The sequence below is a fragment of the Rattus norvegicus genome, chromosome 5 (assembly GCF_036323735.1).
Source record: "Rattus norvegicus strain BN/NHsdMcwi chromosome 5, GRCr8, whole genome shotgun sequence".
Lineage (NCBI taxonomy): Eukaryota > Metazoa > Chordata > Mammalia > Rodentia > Muridae > Rattus > Rattus norvegicus.
Window position 1 is genome coordinate 134791221 of NC_086023.1, and position 21307 is coordinate 134812527.

At 45.3% G+C, this 21307-nt stretch overlaps 2 protein-coding genes and 1 long non-coding RNA gene across 5 annotated transcripts in view; 1 reads left to right on the forward strand and 2 right to left on the reverse strand.

Annotated features, from left to right (window-relative positions):
• Positions 1–35: 35 nt before the first annotated feature.
• On the forward strand, positions 36–20957 carry Lrrc41 (leucine rich repeat containing 41). 2 transcript variants are annotated; one of them, NM_001009710.2, is made up of 10 exons: positions 36–272; positions 4207–4293; positions 5460–5530; positions 12714–13839; positions 17004–17264; positions 18813–18977; positions 19068–19166; positions 19699–19821; positions 20071–20146; positions 20249–20957. In NM_001009710.2, the coding sequence occupies exons 1-10, from the start codon at positions 74–76 to the stop codon at positions 20466–20468; spliced, it is 2427 nt and encodes an 808-aa protein (NP_001009710.1). In that variant the 5' UTR covers positions 36–73; the 3' UTR covers positions 20469–20957. The 2 variants fall into 2 exon arrangements, with proteins under 2 accessions (NP_001009710.1, XP_006238744.1); XM_006238682.5 differs by lacking the exon at positions 36–272 and adding an exon at positions 373–966.
• On the reverse strand, positions 5672–17004 carry LOC134486970 (uncharacterized). The gene is made up of 2 exons (XR_010066592.1): positions 15530–17004; positions 5672–11369 (listed from the first exon to the last, which is right to left on the reverse strand). It is a non-coding gene; the product is annotated as an uncharacterized LOC134486970 (long non-coding RNA).
• Rad54l (RAD54 like) overlaps positions 20938–21307 on the reverse strand; it is a 29664-nt gene continuing 29294 nt past the window's right edge. For both annotated transcript variants that reach the window (NM_001134960.1, XM_063287402.1), the window contains one exon: positions 20938–21285. In NM_001134960.1, the coding sequence (NP_001128432.1) occupies positions 21072–21285 (214 nt within the window). In that variant the 3' untranslated portion in view covers positions 20938–21071. The remainder of the gene's footprint in view (positions 21286–21307) is intronic.

The following is a 21307-nucleotide window of genomic DNA, read 5'->3' on the forward strand; positions in this document are numbered from 1 at the left end:
GCGGCCCTAAAAGCTGACCTCTTCAAGATGGCGGTCTGCGGGTGTCATTCTCGGGCTCGCGCACCTCCCCAAGATGGCGGCGCCCGAGGCCTGGCGCGCCCGGAGTTGCTGGTTCTGTGAGGTAGCGGCAGCAACGACCATGGAGGCCACGTCCCGGGAGGCGGCGCCAGCGAAGAGCTCGGCCTCGGGCCCCAGCGCTCCCCCCGCCCTGTTCGAGTTGTGCGGGCGGGCAGTGAGCGCCCATATGGGGGTTCTGGAGAGCGGGGTGTGGGGTAAGTCGCGGAGTGAGGGGCTACCTCCTGCAGCGAGCGGGGGCGGCCCAGCGGCTAGGGGGCGCGGGGGGCGAGGCCGAGAGGCCCGGGGCAAGGCCCAGCCCGGAGCACCGGGAGTCAGATTATTGAGTCGGAACATAAATTCCGTGACTGACAGGGCTGGACAGAGTGAATACTGAGACCAAATGAGCCAGTGAACCCGAACCACGGCTGGCCTGGGGGCGCGGGGGGCGAGGCCAGAAGGCCCGGTATGGGGCAAAGCTGTCAGGGCCCTAGCGACGGGGGCTGGAGTGGCAGGCCGGAGCCGCAGGCTCGAAACTGATACTGGGCTGGACCGGACTGAACTGAGGATTCTCGGATATCGAACCGACCGGCAGGGATGGCCGTGCTGCCTCGGGGCAAGGGCCGAAATTGGCAGGCCCGACTTGAGGCAAGGAGGCCAGGCCCGGAGCCACCTGTACTGACGGCCCAGGGCCTCCGCTGTCTGCCGGGCACACCACCCGTAGCTAGACTCCCGAAGCCCAGCGGATGGGCGGGGTGAGACAGCGGAGCGAAGAGCAAGGGAATGAAGTTAGGGGAGAAGCCGAAAGGCTGGGGTCGCCGTGGCCTGTTGGACAGCCGGAGGGCTGAAGGGAGCTCACCGACGCCCTAGACCTCACTGCTAAACTGAGCTGCTGATTCGCCCGCAGAGCAGGTAGCGCCGGAGGCCTCTTGGCTGGGCCAGGGTGGTGAAGAAGGGTGGAAAGTGAGTGGAGGGGTCCGGGAGAGGTTCTGTAAGTACGGACAGGCCCGAAAGACCGGCCGGCGGGAAGGGCCGAGGAGGCCTCAGGCGGGGCAGGGGCCAGGGTATTCCGGGCTGTGGAGCCGGAGTGGGATAAGACGCGTCATGGGGAAGAGGCCTTGGTCCAAATAGGAGGGAACCGAGGCCTCAGGTCTGAGAGCGGCTGGTACCAAAGGGCTGGACCTGTCCACACGGTCCGATCTGAGCTAAGGCCAGCGGCCTGGAGCGCCCCAACCAGATGGTCTCAGGGAGGCCCTGCTCTAGGAGGATAGCGCAGGCCAGCGGCCTGGCAACTTAAGAGGGGAAAGGGTCCACAATGTGAAAAGTGATAGGAGAGAGTTAAAGAGAAAGTTAGGGCCTCTGAGGCAGTCCGGACTTCAGGACAGACAAGGGAGGCCATGGGCCTGACAGAATGGTGGTAGTGGAGTAGAGTCTGGCTGAAGTTGGATGAAATCACAGGTCAGGCCAAATGGAAGGTGGAGGAGGAGAGGGTAACATTAAAGGAGGCTCCTGGTCTTGGAGTGTACAGGGTAGTTGATGTTCCACCAGGAGGCCCCAGGGTGGTGGTGACATCTTTGCCAGAAGGAAGGCCCCGGTCAGTTAAGAATTGAGAGTGAGGGCTTTTTAAACCATGGGGAGTTGGGTTTGAAGGGTTGCTGCTCCAGAATATGCTGTAAGGCCTTAGAGTGGCCAGGTAGGCCCTTTCGTGGTTGGAGTTGGCCACCATTGTTGAGAAGGCCCAAGCGCCTTCCTGTATTGGGGGGGGGGGGGAAGGGGTAAGAAGTCCTCAGGCCCTGTGTGAGCTGAGAAGATTGTGGAGGCCCTGTGCCAAGCTGAGGAGAAAAAGGTCAGGCTGACCCTACGGTGAATGGAGAAAGGCCTCAGTGGGACTGAGCAGGGGCTCAGAGAAGTCCTGGAAATGTGGCAGCTTGTTATCAGCCTGGAGATTCTTTAGATGCTAATCTTGGTTAGAAGAGGAGTTTTGAGTGTTATGAAGGCCTTGGCTTGCAAAGAGGAAGCATTTAAAAGGGAAAAAAAAAAGTATGGCTAAAAGGAAGCAATGAACCTGTCTTAAGAATAAAGAAATGAACAGTAGAGTTTGTAGCTAGAAGAGGTGAGAATTCCTGTGAGAGGTGTGAGAGGGATTGGTAAGCAGAAGGGAGCAGAGTCCAGAGGAGAAGCGGAAGCCCTGGAGGCATGACTTCTCTGTGTCCTCATCACTATTTCATTATTCCTTGTGAGAGGAGACAGGAGAGCCTGTAGTGGGCTAGGTCCAGTAAACAGCCACCTGGTCAGAGCTTGACTCTCATAAGAACTTTCAGAGATGCCAAGAAAAAGGCCTGTCAAGCCTGCTATTTCAGAGGGAAGTCTCAGGGTGAGCTAGCTAGGACAGTCAGGAAGGATTCTTGGAGTTAGTGGACTAGCAATGAGGAGAGGGGGAAGCAACACAAGACTGTAGTGAAAAACAGAAAATTGAAACAATGGGCCAGGGAGATGGCTTAGCAGGTCAGACACTGCTGTCAACCTTGACAACCTAAAGTCAACTTCTGGGACCCAAATAGGAGAATTGGCTCCTACAGGTTGTCCTCCGACCTCATACCTGCTCTGCCACATCTCTCAAGAGTACGATGAGAAAAGTTGAGTAGAATAAGGTGTGTGACCTTAAATACCAGGATGTGAGATTTGAACTTTATCCTGAATGAAGTAGAGAGCTTTTGGAAGGTTTTGAGCAGAGTGTGTCATCAGGAAGAGCAAGATTGAGAGAGAAAGAATATAAAGTCAGAGGTCAAAGAAACTGTCAGATGATAGGCCTACATTACTGTAATAGCACAGGGAATTAATGTTCTCATTCAGTAGGTACAGCGAATATTAATGAGTACTAATAGATACAAAAAAGTACACTAGATTCTTGGGCCTCATGATTCAGTTGTTTCTCAAGTCAAGAAAAGATTCACTGAGGAAAAGCTGTGTGTGTTGACTCACCTATAAACCTAGTTCTCAGGAGGCTGAGACAGAAGGATTGCCTCAAGTTACAAGGCAGCTAGGAGTAAGACCCTGTCTTTTAAACACGGAGGTACAGGAGAGAGTATTCCTTTTACACAGGACAGGACAGTTCAGTTCCTAGCACCCATATGAGATTAAAATTGCATAGAACTCCAGTCCCAGTGGATCCAACACCTTTCGGCCTCTATAGGCACCTGCACTCACTTGTACATACTGCCATATAGATGCATACATATACACATAATTTTAAAGTAAAGTATTTTTTTAAAAGTAGATCAAGGAATGAACGTTTTGGTATGCTGCAAGATCTTAAGCTTAATAGACTAGAGTTGCACAGACAGAAGGAATGTAGTAGCAGCCAGGACTCACTGGCCTTCTCATGGGCAGGTATTGTGTGAAACAGATTACAGGTGTTGTCTGTAATGTCACGAGGTAGTCGTTTCTAATCTATTCCCTCTTCACACAAACCCCCATATACACACCCCTATTTTGCTTTATTGAGTCAGGATTTTGCTATATTATCCCTAGCTGTCCTGGTACTCATTATGTAGATCCAGCTAACTTGAACTTGCACCAATCCTCCTGCCCAGCCCCTCAAATGGTGGAATAAGATTTTTCCCAAACCCTCGCCCCCCCATCTCTCTTTTAAGATTAGCACAGCTTTTTTTTTTTTTTTTTTTTTTTTTTTTTGTTCTTTTTTTCCGGAGCTGGGGACCGAACCCAGGGCCTTGCGCTTCCTAGGTAAGCACTCTACCACTGAGCTAAATCCCCAGCCCCCAGCACAGCTTTTTGTACTGAGGCCAAGCAGGGAAGAATAAATGAAAGCAACCCAAAAGACTAGAATAAGGAAACTTTCATAGTCAGGACTAACCTTGAATTCCTGATTCTCTTGTCTCCAGGGAAAAACTGGTTTTGTTCTTTAAGATATAATGGATTTAGAGATCAGTTATCTTTAATTTCCATAGGAAGGTAATAGCTCAGAGTATATTCAGAGCCCGGTGTTCCTTGGGCAGAAGTATACTGACCTCAGTGAGCAGGCAGGCAGTTTGTTTAACTCATCCTTTCCTCTGAATTCCCAGCTGCCTTAAGACAGATAATGTTTACAACCCAAGAGGGGAAAAAGTAAACTTTTTGTTTTGGTTTTTGTAGCCCTCCCAGGCCCAATACTTCAAAGCATCTTACCTCTGCTCAATATATATTACTTGGAGAGGATTGAGGAAACTGCTCTCAAAAAAGGTAAGTGTCTTACTCTTTCTCAGTCAATGATTGTGAACAAGGCACTGTGATATTCTTCAGGTAACTGATAATCAATTAGAACTTTTTGGTTTTCAAAAAAGTACCTTAGCTAGGTGGGGTGTCACACATCTTTAATCCCAGAACTTAGAAGGCAGAGGCCGGTTTATCTCTATGAATTTGAAGCCAGTCTGGTCTACAGACTCAGTTTTAGGCCAGCCAAGGCTACATAGTAAGACCATATCTCAAAGAACAAAAGATAGAGACCCCTACATAGTACTGGAAAGATAGCTTAGTGGTTTAGGAGCATTTGCTGCTCTTAGGAAGAACCTGGGTTTGGGTCCCAACACCCATATGTCAGTTGACAACTACATAACTCCAGTTGCCACAGTCCAACATCCTCTTCTGGCCTCTGTGGGCATCAGACATGTGGTGTACAATATACTTGCAAGCAAAACATACCACATGAAAAAGAAATACATCTCTTATAAAAAGTACCTTTACATCTCTTTTCTTATATTTCTTCCTATAGTGTCCCGTAACACATGTATACCCTCACTTTTATGCTGTTAAACCACTAACAAGCTATAGCTAGAACTTCCGGACATTAGTTCTTCTATTTTAACAAGCTGTTTCTCATTGGCTAATATTTTTATAACCTTGATTGGCCAAGCCTTTCTAGGTACTTAATCCAGAGAAATTCATTTGCTCACTTTATTCTTTTTCAGACGTCCTGGAAATAGACATTAATTGTACTTTATAGATGAGGGGACAAGTAGCTTTCCCAAGACCATACGGCTTTCAAATAGTCTACTAATCTTTAAACCTCTGTCATCTGTCCTTAGAGTCAGTCTTAGCTACTCAGGTAACTGTATCTCCTCTGAGGTCAGAGAACACTATGAAAGGCAAGATGGACTGGAGAGATGGCTTAGCAGTTAAGAACACTGGCCGCTTTTCCAAAGGTTCAATTCCCAGCAACCACATGGTGGCTCACAACCATCTGTGATGGGATCTGATGCCCTCTTCTGGTGAGTCTGAAGATAGCGACAGTGTACTTATAACATAAAAGAATAAATAAGACATTTAAAAACAACTTCTTTAAAAGAAAGGCTGATATACTTCATTCATGGTGGGCAGTAGGCAGCCAACTGTAATACCTCTTCCTACAGGTCTCTCTACTCAAGCCATCTGGCGCCGACTCTGGGATGAGCTGATGAAGACAAGGCCTTCCAGTTTGGAGGTAAGTTCAGGTACCAGGAAGAACCCAAGCCTAACCTTGCATAGTAAAAGCAGGTAGAACATACACACACAAACTGGAGACTGAGAAGTGCAGGGAGTGGATATGGGAGCTGAGCTCAGGTGACTTGTCACACGGTTTTGGCTCATTTGACTTTTAGCATTTACTTGTTCACCATGATTACAGGGTACACAAAACAGAAAAGGTTACGATCCCCATGGAATGCAGACCCATGATTCCTTGAGTTTTTGATGAGTTGATGGGAAAAAAAAAAAACCAGCAAAGAATTAAAATAACAGAACAAACCAACTCATCTTTGCTAAGTTCAAAAGTGCGGTTTGCAAGGCTTTGGTGCATTCATCTAGCTTATGAGAAGCTATACAAAAGGATTAAGAGGGGAGGGTCTGGAGGAACACGGTTCAGCAGTCAAGAGCACTGACTGCTTTTACAGATAACCTAGGTGTGGTTCCCAGCACCTTCATGGCACCTCACAACTGTCTGTAACGCTACCTCTAAGAAATCCAATGCCCTTTTCCCGCCTCACTGAGCACCAGGCATGTACATGATACATAGATATACATGTAGGCAGAACAATCATACACATAAAATTAAAGAATAAAAATGATTAAGGACTAGTCATCAGTGGTTGAAGCTACTCGTTGTGTACCCTGATCTGTGTGAAGAGTGTATAGGACAAGGGAGAGGATATTCCTGGTTCTGTAGTAGTCAGCCTGTCTGTCCCCAGAATAGGAGAAGAAAAGTTGATCAGAAGTTCAAGATCGTCCTTAGCTACATAGCAAGTTTCAAGGCCAGCCTTCACTGTGTAAGACTGAGACCCTGACTTCAAAAAACCCCTGTGAAGTAAAAAACATTCAATGTCATAATAGTATGTGGAATAGTAGAATTTTACCTCATGTTTGTAAACCTTTTTTTGGTTACAGAATGTCATTCAGATATCAAACAGACACCTGAAATTTGTGCCTTAAAGCTTTATATTGATTGGAACAAACTGTCACAATATTTATTATCCATCCATCCATCCATCCATCCATCCATCCATCCATCCATCCATCCATCCATTTACTTGTTAAGCCAGGATCTTAACTATATAGTACTGGACCAGGCTGGCTCTACCAAGCTCACAGAGATCCTCCTGTCTCTGCTTCCCAAGTTCTGGGATTAAAGGTTTGTACCAGCACACCTGGCTCTGTTATAATTCTTTAGTGGGCAGTCTAGTTATGTAAGTCAAGAGCCTTTGAAATACCCAGGCCCTTTGACTAGAAATCAGCAACAACTATACTAAAATTGGAATAATACATAGGTTAGCATGGGTGCTTCATAAACAAAATCATGAAGTACTGTTTTTCTGTGACACAGGGTCACACTGTGTAGATCAGACTGGCGTATTAAGATTTATTAGGTTTAATGTCAAAAACACTAGAAACAATTGAAGCATTCATAAGATAAAGGTCTGGCTTAGAAGTAGAGCATTTTCCTAGCATATGCAAGGTCCGGGGGTCCCTCTCTAGATTAGGAAAATAATAGCCAATAACAGGATTGTTACATCTTGTATTTCAAATACTAAAATCATTCTAAAAATATGTTGTTGGGTTTGGTGGTACAAGGCTACATCTTGAAAGAATAAAAACATTTAAATGCATAGAATAATGCTCAAATTTGTCTCATTGTCATAAAAACCAATATGTGTATAACATTATACACATACTCCAGAGTTGGCCTATTACCTGATTTTTAGTTCTAAATCATTTTTCTGTCTTTTTTTCCCTCTTCCAGGGATACAGAATAGTCTAGAATTTGACATATTATTGTTCTAACCTTCTAACAAAACTAGGTTATCTGAACTCCTAGAGATAGGATTGTTACCTTTATACCAAGAAAGTTGGGGAGCACAATATGTGCCTAGGCTGACTGCAAGGGATTCATGCTATGAGAACTATCACCTTTATGAGATCATCCAAAATAAATATATGTCAACAGGACCAGCCTGTGGTAGTTCCACGTGTGCTTAATGTGTTCATGACAGGATCAAGTGTACTTTCCTTATCGAGCAAAAAAAAATCATTGTGAAAGTAAAGTCACATGCAGAGTCAGAAAGTCAAATTAAAATGGAGCTTTTGAAGGGTGGAGAGATGCCTCAGTGTTTGAGAGTGCTGGCCACTCTTCCAAAAGAGCCGTGTTTAGTTTCTAGCATGCACATAATATATTACAGTTGTCTGTAAGTTTAGCCCCAAGGATCCAAACCCTTTTCTTACTTCCTCAGGCACTGGACAGAGACATAAATGAAAGCAAAACCCCTATACACATAAAAACTTAAACTCTGAGGGGAAATGGGGATGTATTGGAAGTGTACCTGTAATCACTACACTTAGGGAGGGAGAGGTGGGAAGGATAAGGAATTCAATCTTGGGACCAGCCCTGGCAACAAAACCTCAAACCTCAACAACAGCAAATAAATAAAATCGGACAGAAGAAAAATGGACAAAGTCTGTGAACATCTATTAATACTAACAAGTATTTGGCCCTTCCTCATTTGTACACATATTCCCATCACTATCAGTGTTTGAGCTGTGAGCTCATGGAGGACAGGCCAAAGTGGACAAATGTCATCTCACTGGCAGTGTGTCATTCCCGTTACCCCCACAAGAGGGTGTTTAATTCAGTTTGTATACTTGTACTCTAGTCCACAAAATGAGTTACTTGAACTAGATTTCTCAGGTATGTTTCAGCATCAATTTTTTTGCACATATTTTAAAAGTAGCAATGGAATAAAATAACTTCTGTGTAATAATTCATGAGAGGTCTTTGAGAAAGCCATTAGAACTATATATTTATAGTTCACAATTACTGTGTTAGAATAGTTTTTACAGATGATTAGTAGGTCTTCCTATAGTTAGTACATGCTAAACCTAGCTTGAAGCAATTTGGCTCTGGAGTATTTGTTTCTATTAATTTTGCCATGCTGCTCATGTAGTTACCACATTTGAGGTATTACACTTTTATCAACTGATCTGAAAAAGTCCAGCTGTTTTAGCTACGTGTTCATTATCCCTTGCGGCAGAAACAGCCAAGTAGCTAGGGTCACACTCTTGTCCATATTTTTCATGGCCATATAACTTACCTTTAAAGATGAGGGTTTATTGACATTGTTTGAAACAGGATCTCATTATGTAGCTCAGGCTAGCCTGGAACCCAGAGATTTGCTTGTTTCTGCCCAGGATTAAAGCCATCTGCCTCCACGCTCAGCTTCGTAAACAGTCTCCAAGCTTGTGTGTGTTAAGCTACCTACATGCCTGCATTCCCAGTATGCTGAGGCAGGATTGAAGCAAGCCTGAGCTACAAAGCAAGATCTTATCCTAAAAATCAAAACCAGTATGCAGGCCAACAAATATGCAGGGAAAGTGCTAGTGAGGCCTGAGGACTCAAGAACACCCTTTGCTACCACTTAAAACTAAGCAGAGTGTAGAGAAATGTCCAGTGTTAAAATGTGTTGTTCAAGGGTATTTGTTGATCTTTGAGAGTACTCAAGTTCAATTCCTAGCACCTACGTAGTGGCCCTTTCTGACTCTTCACACCAGGCAAGTTGTACAGTTATACACATAAGCAAAATTTTAAAATTTTAAAATTTGTTGTCTAACATGCAGAAGGCTTTAGATTCAATGCCCAATATTCAAAAGGGGGAGAAGAGAGGTTTGATTTGTTACCAGCTAAGTTTTCTTGCTTCCCCAGTGTCCTGCAGGTAAACAAGATATGTAGGTTGACTCAAGCATGAAAGTACTCCTAAATATTAACAAAGCAGGCAGAGCCTAGCACAAAAGGCCAGACTTTCGCCTGAGGATACTAGGGGCCTAACTCCTGATTTGAATTGAGAGTGTGGCTCTGGTAGGGAAGATTGACATGGGTTAGTTAAGGGTCAGAGAACAGTGTTTTGTTGTATCCCTCATGATTGATAATGAGCTGCTGTGCCAGCTAACACTTTGTCTTTTTTTTTTTTAAAGATTTATTTATTTATTATATATAAGTACACTGTAGCTGTCTTCAGATACACCAGAAGAGGGCATCAGAACTCTTTACAGATGGTTGTGAGCCACCATGTGGTTGCTGGGAATTGAACTCGTGACCTCTGGAAGAGCAGTCGGGTGCTCTTAACCGCTGAGCCATCTCTCCAGCCCCAACACTTTGTCTTTTAAAGTGCCTTCATCTTATTTGATCCATGTAGCAATCTTCACCATAAAGCAGGTGATAATAGCTATATCTTAATAACTATATCATAGAGAAGGAAAGAGGTCAAGTATATGAATGAGAACTGGAGCCTGTTCTGAAGCCAGCAGACTACACGTTAGGAAAGGGTGGGACTAGCTGCTTTCCATTAGAAATTGTAAGGCTGTGAGTTGGATGTGATGGCACATGCCTACAGTTCCAGCACTTGGGAAACGGGTAAGGCCAGAAGGCCGTATCTACAAAACAAAAGCCTTCCAGTGCTGCAAGAGTAAAGTCACTTGTTTAACATGCCTGGCACCCTGACTGAGTTTGAGCTCTAGAACCTACATAAATTTAAAACTGACTACACACACACACACACACACACACACACACACACACACACACACACACACACACACACACACACAGACACAGACACACAGCACCACCACATGAACTTCCCTAGCTGCACAATCATAAAACTTAATCTGAAAAAACAAACTCTGCTTGGTGTCTTTCAGAGTTAGCTAGCCCTTCCTAATCTCTGGTGAACATTAGAATCATTTGGGGGAACAGTTTTAAAAATAAAGATGTTGGGGTTGGAGAGGTGGCTCAGTACTTAAGAGTGATGACTGCTCTTCCAGAGGTCCTGAGTTCAAATCCCAGCAACCACATGGTGGCTCACAACCATCTGTAATGAGATCTGATGTCTTCTTCTGGTGTGTCTGAAGACAGCTACAGTGTACTTATATACATAATAAATAAATCTTTAAAAAAAATAAAGATGTTTAGCTGGGCATGGTGGCACACAACTTTAATTCCAGCAGAGGCAGACATCTCTAAAATTGAGGCTAGCCTGGTCTACAGAGTGAGTTCTAGGATAGCCAGGACTGTTAAAAAGAGAAACCCTGGGGCTGGGGATTTAGCTCAGTGGTAGAGCGCTTACCTAGGAAGCGCAAGGCCCTGGGTTCGGTCCCCAGCTCCGGAAAAAAAAGAACCAAAAAAAAAAAAAAAAGAGAAACCCTGTCTCAATAAATCAAAAGATAAAGATGTTTGCGCTGTGCTTCAGATGGTGCATGTGCAGCACCAAGTCTGGAAAGCTGAGTGCATTTTGGGATAGTGGTTGAAGAAAACAACTGTACAGGAAATTTTGGTGTACATCAAATATTGGAAATCTAGGCAGCAGTGGCACACACCTTGGATCCCAGGAGGCAGATGGATCTCTGAATTCAAGGCCAGCCTGGTCCACAAAGCTAGTTGTAGGACAGCCAAGGCTATACAGAGAAACCCCGTCTCAAGAAGAGACAGAAGAAAAGAAAAAAAATTGTTCCCTTCAGAGTTTGTTTTTCTGAGACAGGGTAAATGTTGAGTGGGCATGACACCTGCCTATAGCCCCAACACAGAAATAGGGTTCCCAAATTAAGGCAGCTAAAGTAGTCAAATCAGCTCTGGGTTCAAGTGAGACCCTCCCTTAAAACGTGAAGTAAGCAAAGTGTCGAAGGCAGCCACAAGGACATACATGTATGAAGGTTGCTCCTAGGAACCAGACTTCTTGGGTCCAAGTCTTGATTACTGCTGTGATAACTTCTGTCCTCTCTCCAGGAGTAGGTTTTTATTTCAGCTGGGGAAAGTCAGTAATACAGTAAGGAACTGGCATGTGAAGATCCCTGGGTTTGATTCCCAGCACTCAAGATCTTTATTTCAATTGGGTACTGGCTTTAGTACCAGCATTGCCTCCTACAAAAAGCTTACAACTACCTGCAGCTCAACTACAGAGACTCCCCACTCTCTTTGGACCTGTCCAGAGACATGCTGACCTATACGTACATTAGATAGTAGTGTCCTATAGCAAGTTTCACTTACTATGCATACAGTAGACAAAACTGTTAGGCTTAGGGGATAGCTTAACCAATAAAGTGTCTGATCCCCTGAGCTTCCCTTAAAAGTGGGCTCAGTAGGTTAAGTCTGATGACCTGTTTGGATCCTCAGAACCAAGGCCAGACAACATAGCTGTTTATAATCCCAGTACACCCCACTGAGAAATGGGAGAATTCCCAGAAACTCACTGGACAGCTACCCTCAAATAATTAGTCCTTTGACATCAATGTGCATGAACACAAAAGCTAGGTATAGCAGTGCCCTTAAGAAGTTTGACTGTTTTACTTGTATGTATGTGTACGGGAGCCTTGTTTCCACAGGGACCTTGGATCCCCTGAAACAGCAGTTACAGATGCTGCCAGCCACCATGTAGGTGCTGGGAACTGACTCTGGGCCGTTGCAGGGGCAGCTGAACGCTCCCAACTGCTCGGCCACCCCCCTGCTCATTTTTTCTTTAAACAGTGTTTTTCTACAGTCCTGCAACTGTGTAGATCAGGCTTTCTGGCTCACAACTGCTAGGATTAAAGGCATTCACCACCAACTCCAGCTCCTTTGGTGGGTTTTTTGTTGTTTTGTTTCCCAAGGCAACGTCTTTTCTCTGTGGCCCTGGCTGTCCTGGAATTTGCTCTGTGGATCAGGCTGTCCTCAAACTCAGATCTGCCTTCTTCTGCTCCCCAAGTGGTACACATTTAATCCCAGTGGAGCAGAGAAACAGATTTCTTCAGCTTGTTGGCCTGGTAGCCTAACATATTCTCCCAAGTCTCAACCCAGTAAAAAACATCTACCAAAAAAGGTGTGGACAGCACCTGAGAAGCAATGCTTGGATGACTACCTCTGGCCTTTATACCTATATATATAGCCACAAGTGACAAAAACTATCACTTGTCAGACTATACATTTACCCTACAGAAAGAACTAAAACATGTTCCTTCCTGTTTATATCCCTTGCTTATTTGTAAAGTGGGGCCACTAGTAAAGCATCCTCAAAGGTGTGAACACTAAATTAGTGAGTACTCAGAAATGTTTGCTACAGGAAAGGAACTTAGAGGGCATTTGACGATTTTCTGATGTTTTCTTTGCTCTTTAGAGTGTGACTTGCTGGCGAGCCAAGTTTATGGAGGCCTTTTTTTCCCATGTTCTCCGTGGAACCATTGACGTGTCTTCTGATAAGCGTCTTTGTGATCAACGCTTCTCACCTCTCCTGCACAGCTCCCGCCATGTCCGACAGCTAACCATCTGCAATATGCTGCAGGGAGCGACCGAGCTAGTGGCAGAGCCCAACCGCAGGGTTCTGGAGACCCTGGCCAGCTCTCTGCACACCCTCAAGTTCCGCCACCTGCTGTTCTCGGATGTGGCCGCTCAGCAGTCACTCCGACAGCTCTTGCATCAGCTCATCCACCATGGGGCTGTTAGCCAAGTCTCGCTGTACTCCTGGCCTGTGCCCGAGTCAGCCCTTTTCATCCTTATCCTTACCATGAGTGCTGGCTTTTGGCAGCCAGGCCCTGGTAGCTTGCCTTGCCGCCTCTGTGGTGAAGCCTCCCGAGGCCGGGCCCCATCTAGAGATGAAGGGTCCTTGTTGCTAGGCTCTCGCAGGCCTCGGCGTGATGCAGCAGAACGATGTGCTGCAGCACTGATGGCCACCCGGCGGAAGAGTGAAGTCAAGCAGGTGCCCAGGGCTCTCCCTACCAGTCGTGTAACACGCCGCAGCACACAAGAAAGCCTGACAATAGGTGGAACAGACTCTAAGAGGGAGTTGTACCCCCCAGCCACCTCTTATGAGGCTTCTGGCACTAAGCAGCCATCCTCTGCTCCAACTGCAGCCTCCTCTTCCACATCATCCAAACGAGCTCCAGCTAGCTCAGTCTCACAGCCTAAGCCCTTAAAGCGTTTCAAACGAGCTACAGGGAAGAAAGGTCCCCGCACCCGTCAGGGGTCTGGTGCAGAGTCTGAAGACCTGTATGACTTTGTTTTTATTGTGGCTGGTGAGAAAGAGGATGGTGAAGAGATGGAGATTGGGGAAGTAGCTTGCGGAGCTCTGGATGGATCAGATCCCAGCTGTTTGGGGCTCCCAGCACTAGAGGCATCCCAGCGATTCCGCAGCATTTCCACCCTGGAGCTGTTCACAGTTCCTCTTTCCACAGAGGCAGCTCTGACACTGTGCCATCTGCTGAGCTCCTGGGTATCACTGGAGAGCCTTACACTTTCCTACAATGGTAAGCACCTGAAGGAACAGGGCTGGGCTTGCATCTCTCAACAGCACTGTGCCTAGCCAGAGTGGGTTGTATGATGAAGGAGGTGGAAATATGGTTCTTTGTGTCTCGTGGAGGCAAAAGGGAAACAAAAAAGACACTGGCACACAGTGTTAGGAAAGGAAAATGAGGTCTGTAGTCTGGATTTACTATTGGAAGAAAGGCTAAGGGACTGAGAAGTCAGATACAGAGGGCGATCCAGACACAGACTGGGCTCTGGATCTGTATCACACCAGTCGAATTAAAGCAACTGACTCTTTTGGAAGGATGGACGGAAGGAAGGGAGGGATGGAGGGAAAAAGACAAAAAACAGACCAGTAACATATAAGGTAAAATTTATAATCTGACTAAAACTACCTGAATTGCTAAGTACTGCTTCAGAAGCCATGTGCTGTGCCACTCATGGCCATCACCTAATATCCTTCATTATATCTGCAACACCAGCTCCCATTCCAATCTGCCAGTTCCAAACTCTTAGATGACCTAAGTCTTACATGAGTTCCTTCAACTAGCCTACTTCTGAGTTCCTCTTTCCTCACCACAATAAAAGACAACCTATCTGAAGCTAATCCCTCATATTCTAGCTCTATATTTCCTCCTTCGCTGGGAGGCATGCTTCTCAGATGCCTTAACAATTTTCATATACTTAAGCTATATCTATTCTCAAAATACTAATTAATTTTTAACACTGACCTTATGAAGTGGCTTGCCTCAACAACTCTGCTTAGCAAACTATAGAGCCCCGGTATTCAAGCCCAGGTAATTTGATTTCAGAATCCATTCTGTTAAATTATCATATTCCCTTTCTACTGCTTTTTCCACTACCAGGACATTAAATCCTGTTCTACACCAACATTCTATTCCCTTCCCTTCCCTTCCCTTCCCTTCCCTTCCCTTCCCTTCCCTTCCCTTCCCTTCCCTTCCCTTCCCTTCCCTTCCCTTCCCTTCCCTTAAGATGTTGCTATCTCTACTATCTGCACTCAAACACCTTCACCAGTGCACAGAGAAGGGGGTAGTCACTAAAGGTCCTCCTTGCTGCTAGTTTCATGTGCACTTTCCCAACTCTGTCTTCTATTTACTATTTCTTCCTGACCTGAAGCGGATGTAGTGGTACATGTTTATTACAAACTTGGAAGGCTGAGGTAGACAGAGCTCTGTGAATTCAAGGCCAGCTTGATCTACATGGTGAGTTCACTGACCGCCAGGGCTATAAAGATAAACCCCTTAAAAAAACAAAAAAAAAAAAAAAAAAAACAATTTTTTCCTGAAATATTTCCATTATCTCAATGGTTCTCTTCCTAATTACTAGTTTCTCAGAACTCTCCCACTTATCTCCTTTTCTAGACAATTATCCATTCCTGTAGCTTTGATGGCCACTGATACTAATATCCCCTTCACTCAGCTGAAGACATTAGCCCTATGGATCATCCAGACCCATTTAATCAGCTCACTACCAGGTGTCACCCTTCCAGCTCATTTCCAGCCTGAATACACTATCGCTATACTGATCCTTCTGTATGGACATCACAACTGACCCAGTCGCTCAAAGAAACAAAGATTCTGTCTCTTCCAAAATAGTCAGTAGGCCCCACTTTTACATTTTCAAAATCCAGTTATATCTGTATCCTTAGTTCAGGTTATCATTACTCCTCACCTGACTTGACTTCAGCAGTCCTTCCTTCATACAATCCCAGGTACTGTACAGGCATTTCTTTACACAGTTTGACCCATTTGTTCATTCACAGTCCAGTCCTTCACAGGCCAAGCATGGCAGTACTGGGAAAGTGGGGGCAGGAAGGTAATGGAGTTAAGGCTATCATTGGCAACGTATTTAGTTTGGAAAAACACAAGACACACTGTCTTTCTATATAACATAGGCTGCCATTAAACTCACAATCTTTCTGCCTCGATCTCCCATGTGGATTGTTCTGCTCATGTTCACTCCTGTTTGCCCTTCATGCCTTACATACCACATATTCCAGTTTAGAACCTGTCGTTCAGACCTCAGGCCTCTAAATATCAAGTTCTCTCTGCCAACACTTTCTTCTCCCTTGTAGTTATCTCCTTTATAGCATTTAAAGCTGAATTGGGAAGCCTTACTGATAAACCCCACACTGTTGAGTATGCATCCTTTACACATCCGTTGTGCTCTTGCTTCCTCAGTTCCTGTTTTGCTTTATCAGGCTACATGGACAGTAATACTATGAGCTCCTTTTGTCTAGGAGAGGGAAAAAATGCTGGTTAAAATTTACCTCAATGAATACATCAGTGTCAGCATACAATACAAAGAAAGAGGAACTGGTTTTCAAGGTTACTTAAGATTATTAGCATGCTACCACACCTTTGAAAATTCTTTGTATTCATTCTGTGGAGAATACTTTGGGTTTTTTTTTTCCTTCTTTTCTTTGTTATATCAGACCCAGCATGTATCAACTCATACTTATTAGGCATGTAATCTACCACTGACCTAATGTGTATCCAGTCTACCAATTTTTTTTTCTGTCACTCCCACCTATAGTTTGATGGGTTGGACCATCTTTACTTCTCAGTAATGTACAAGTACACTCTGTGACCTGTGAGATCAAGCTCTTTACAGCTTAGCTTTCAAGACATTCCACAATTTGGACCCAGTAACTGTAGAGCTGTGTCCAGTGCCCCACTCAACTTGTTTACTCCTGGACTATCCAAAATTCTCTCCCCCTTCAAGGCCATGCATCTTTAGCAAGCTGCTTAGACTCTATATCTAGGTACTGGTGCAGCTCTCTGGGTCTACTACTACTACTACTGGTACAACCACATCCTGTCTCTCTGGGATTCTGATGTCTCTAGAGTATAGTATAGCATATAGCAATTTGCTAGTTACTGAGGAAAAGGTAAGAATGGATGAATAATTAAGAATTCATTAAAAATATGATGCATAGCCAGGCATGGTGGTGCATATCTATGATCATAGCCCTGGAGAAGCAAGGGAGGAAGTATTAAGGTCTGGAGCTTTGTCTCAGAACTAAAAATTGGCATCTTATAAAAAGCTCAAGACTTGGTAGTAATCAAGAGAAATATTTGTGGAGTTTTCACTGAATATTCTGCTTAAATTTCCCACATATGTAACCTAATCTCTTTTGCCATAGGTCTGGGCTCCAATATCTTCCGCCTCCTGGACAGCCTACGGGTCCTGTCAGGCCAGGCTGGATGTCGTCTCCGTGCCCTGCATCTCAGTGACCTTTTCTCACCACTGCCCATCCTGGAATTGACCCGTGCCATTGTGCGAGCCTTGCCCCTGTTGCGGGTCCTGTCTATTCGTGTTGATCACCCAAGCCAGAGGGACAACCCTGCTGTACCAGAGAATGCTGGGCCCCCTGGACACATAATTGGAGATGAAGAAATACCAGGTGAAGTATATACGCACACACACACTCCTCTCTATATGTACAACTGCGTTTGGGTGGGTAGGTGACGGGAACTTCAACTGCAGGTCCATTTCCTCTCAACCCTGCTGTCCTGTTGTTTTCCCCTTTACAAGATGTCATTCTATAAAATAACCTATGTTAAACAGACCCCAAGACTGCTGTGAGCATGACCAGGAAAGCTGTCTCCAGAAAGAGGATCTAAACTGATAATTCCTAATCTTGATCCAGTGGTCTTTCATTATGTTTCTATTTCCTTTTGTCTCCTCTTACAGTACTATGCATTTGCTATCTGTATCTACGTGTATGTACATGTCTATATATATGGGGAGGCCACAAGTTGACACTGGGTATCTAGTCCTCTTAAAAATTTTGTTCTTACTGTGTTATTATGTGTGTGCACATGTATACCACTGTAAAAATCAGGGAACAACTTTTGGGTTTCAGGTCTGCTCCACTGTGCAGTGCAGAGACTAAACCTAGATTTGTACAGCAAACACTTTTACCTCCTGAATAAAACCCAAGGAGTTTGTAATTTTGGGAATTAAACTTAGGACTTTACACCCTACCGTTGAGCTATATTTTCAGCCCTTCATCTTTTTTTTTTGAAGAGAAGAGAAGAGGAGAGGAGAGGAGAGGAGAGAGAGAGAGAGAGAGAGAGAGAGAGAGAGAGAGAGATACAGAGCTACAGCACTGTAGCTGTCTTCAGACACACCAGAAGAGGGCATCGAATTCCATTACAGATGGTTGTGAGCCACCATGTGGTTGCTGGGAACTCTAGAAGTGTAGTCAGTGCTCTTAACCACTGAGCCATCTCTCCAGCCTCCCAACCCTCTATCTTATGTTTTTGAAAATGCGTCTCTTTCTGAACCTGAGAGCTCACCATTTTGGCTAGACTGGCTCACCAGTGAATACAAGACCTGCCTTACTCCACCTTTGCAGTGCTGGAATTTCAGGTATAGGCCAGGATAGGCCTGCCTGCCATTTATATAGGTTCTAGGAATCCAAATCACACTTACACCGCAAACAACTCCTCAAGTTCTTGCACATTCTTATTTGCTGTGTCTTATCTCTGAATGCAAAGACAAGATTTTATGTTTAGTGGTCCATTTCTAGAACTTACATATACTAATGTCTGACATAGCAGGAACAGGATAAGATAATAGATAAACCATTTTCCTAGTGAGTCTACTACATGTAGAAGCAGAGGGCCAGTAAGGTAACTCAGTCTGAAAAGGCACTTACCACCATACCTGAAATATCCTCAGGATGCACATGGAACTGAACCCCACATGAGCACATGCCCACACATAAAGGTTTGCTGTTGATTTTTTGAAGACAGGGTTTCTCTGTGTAGTCCTGGCTGTCTTGGAACTCACTCTGTAGACCAGGCCTGCCTTGAACTCAGAGATCCACCTGCCTCTGCCTCCTAAGTTCTGGAACTAAAGGTGTATGTTACCACACCTAAAACATAAGTATTTTTAAATGAGGTAGAGAAAGCTAAATGGAATGTCCTCTTTCTCGCACGTACAGAAAACTGCCTAGAGCAGTTGGAAATGGGATTTCCACGAGGAGCCCAGCCAGCCCCACTGCTCTGCTCTGTTCTGAAGGCCTCAGGTTCTCTACAGCAGCTGTCACTCGACAGTGCCACCTTCGCCTCTCCTCAAGATTTTGGGCTTGTTTTGCAAACACTCAAAGGTAGGAATGGTGAGGGAGGGTACGTAAGGACCTAGCATTGTTCCCTGGGAAAACTAAGCCCCACCACCCATGGCTATGTCTCCTATCCAGAATACAACCTGTCCCTGAAGAGGCTGAGTTTCCATGATATGAATCTTGCAGACTGTCAGAGTGAGGTGCTCTTTTTGTTAAAGAATCTGACCCTTCAAGGTAAGATCCTAACCCAGAACCTGAGCGTTCCTCTGTCTTCAACATAGCTTTGTCATTATCTCAGTCTGCAAATCATGTTTTCCTAGTCTTATATCTTCCTTGACTATAAAGGATAAAGAACCTGCATGACCTTCCTTCTAATATCCCAAAAGTTAGTACATCACCCAGTTTTATTGTTTTTATCAAGGGTGGTAGCACCTGAGTGAGTTCAATTAAAAAATAAGATCATGGGGAGAAATAATTGTGCTACTGTGTGTGGATGTTCCCTTCAGATACGCGTAACAATCTCTACCCTGCAAAGGCATCAGTTACTATAAAGAGGGGGAAGTGGATAAAAATTTATCCATGCAGAGATGTTCCTCAAACAGTTAGGCTTAATATCCTATTTAAATTGAGTTTCAACATTGCTCGGATCATTACAGATTATCCTTTTCAAGTGTATATAAATAATCACATTACTAGCCAACCTAGGACAGGAGGGACAGCACCACCCCTGCTTCAGTTATCCGAATATTCTACTTTCTCTTGTCAGAGATTACCTTCTCCTTCTGTCGTCTGTTTGAGAAGCGCCCAGCCCAATTTCTTCCTGAGATGGTTGCTGCTATGAAGGGCAACTCTACACTGAAGGGCCTTCGACTACCAGGGAACCGCCTAGGTAGGGACCATACCCTGGAGAGGAGGGAAGAAGGGAGGAAGGAAGAAAGGAACTAGGCCTTTGACCTAGAAACTTTTGGGGTAAAGGTACTGACCGGTCCGTTGAGAAGGCTAAGGTTGCAATATAGGTATTTGAGTCCTAGGTGTTCAGAACTGCTAGGACTAAGGTTCTCCCAAGTTGGAGCTGGGATAGGAAAACCTTGTTTCCCTGTTCCTGGGCAGAGGTATGAGTATTCCTCTCTCTCTCCAGGGAATGCTGGCCTATTAGCCCTAGCAGATGTTTTCTCAGAGGATTCTTCCTCTTCTCTCTGTCAGCTGGACATCAGGTATGCTAGGGACTGGGAGACAAGGGATGGGGGAGAAAGGGATATAATAGAGACGAAAGCCTGGTTGCTTCCTGGATATCTAATTCATCTCATCCCCACCAGCTCCAACTGCATCAAGCCAGATGGGCTTTTGGAGTTTGCCAAACGACTGGAGCGCTGGGGCCGTGGAGCCTTTGGTCATCTACGCCTCTTCCAGAACTGGCTGGACCAGGATGCAGTAACAGCGAGAGAAGCAATCCGGCGACTCCGGGCTACCTGCCACGTGGTTAGCGACTCATGGGACTCAACCCAGGCCTTTGCAGATTATGTCAGCACCATGTGATGGGGCCCATACCTCACAGGCCCATCCTCAGTACCGTCAGCTTGCAGGGACTGAGCCATGGGCTGCCCAGAACCCCTAACCACTGATTCTGTCATCCTCCTCCTGCCACTTTGTCTATTTCTGTTTTGTTTTCATCTTCCCTGGCACTGAGGTCCTGGAGGCCTCAATGAGGCCCAGCAAAGGCATTCCCACAGCTGAGTTCAGAGGCTTTGGGCCACTTACTCGGTACTCTGGGAACCCCAGGCCAGGTTATGGGTCTCTGTCTTCACTGAGGAAAGCCCCTACCCCTGCTCTGGGGTTTCCTGCTTCACTCCTCAAGCAGGTACCCAGGCTTAGAGCAGTATAGGAATGCCTACCATCAGGCCTCTCCCTCCTGGGCTTCCCAGTCTGGTCCCGGGCCTCAATCCCTTTCATGCCTTTATTCCTTTCTTTTTTTTTTTTTTAAACCAAAAAAGTTTTTCTTATAAAATAAATTTTGGGCAAACATCATGCAGCCCTTCTTGGTGATTTTCTCCCAGAGAACAAAACTGAGCAGAGACTCGTGAGACAGAGGACCCCCTTTTCCCTGTATCCTTTCCCAAGCTACTCATCCAGACCAGCTGGTTAGCAGTGAAGACCCCGCTGCTCCTCATGGGAACGCTGGTGGAAGACGAAGGTGATGGCTGTAGATGAAGCATCCCAGGCAGCCTGGAGTACCTCATCCTGGAGCCCTCGTTTATCTGTGTTATGGTTCCACTGAGCCAGGTCTGAAGTGCAGTCAGAACCATCAGGGGGTGGCCAGACCTGGCGGTTATTTACACAACGGCGGCAATGCAGTCTGGGGTCAGAGGACAGAGTTG

Bases quoted from the DNA above. Each gene is read 5' to 3' on its own strand.
- Lrrc41 (NM_001009710.2), top strand. From the start codon at position 74: ATGGCGGCGCCCGAGGCCTGGCGCGCCCGGAGTTGCTGGTTCTGTGAG. The intron at 5,531-12,713 runs GTAAGTTCAGGT...TTTGCTCTTTAG, and splicing joins CAAGGCCTTCCAGTTTGGAG to AGTGTGACTTGCTGGCGAGC. The intron at 19,167-19,698 runs GTAAGATCCTAA...TTCTCTTGTCAG, and splicing joins AAAGAATCTGACCCTTCAAG to AGATTACCTTCTCCTTCTGT.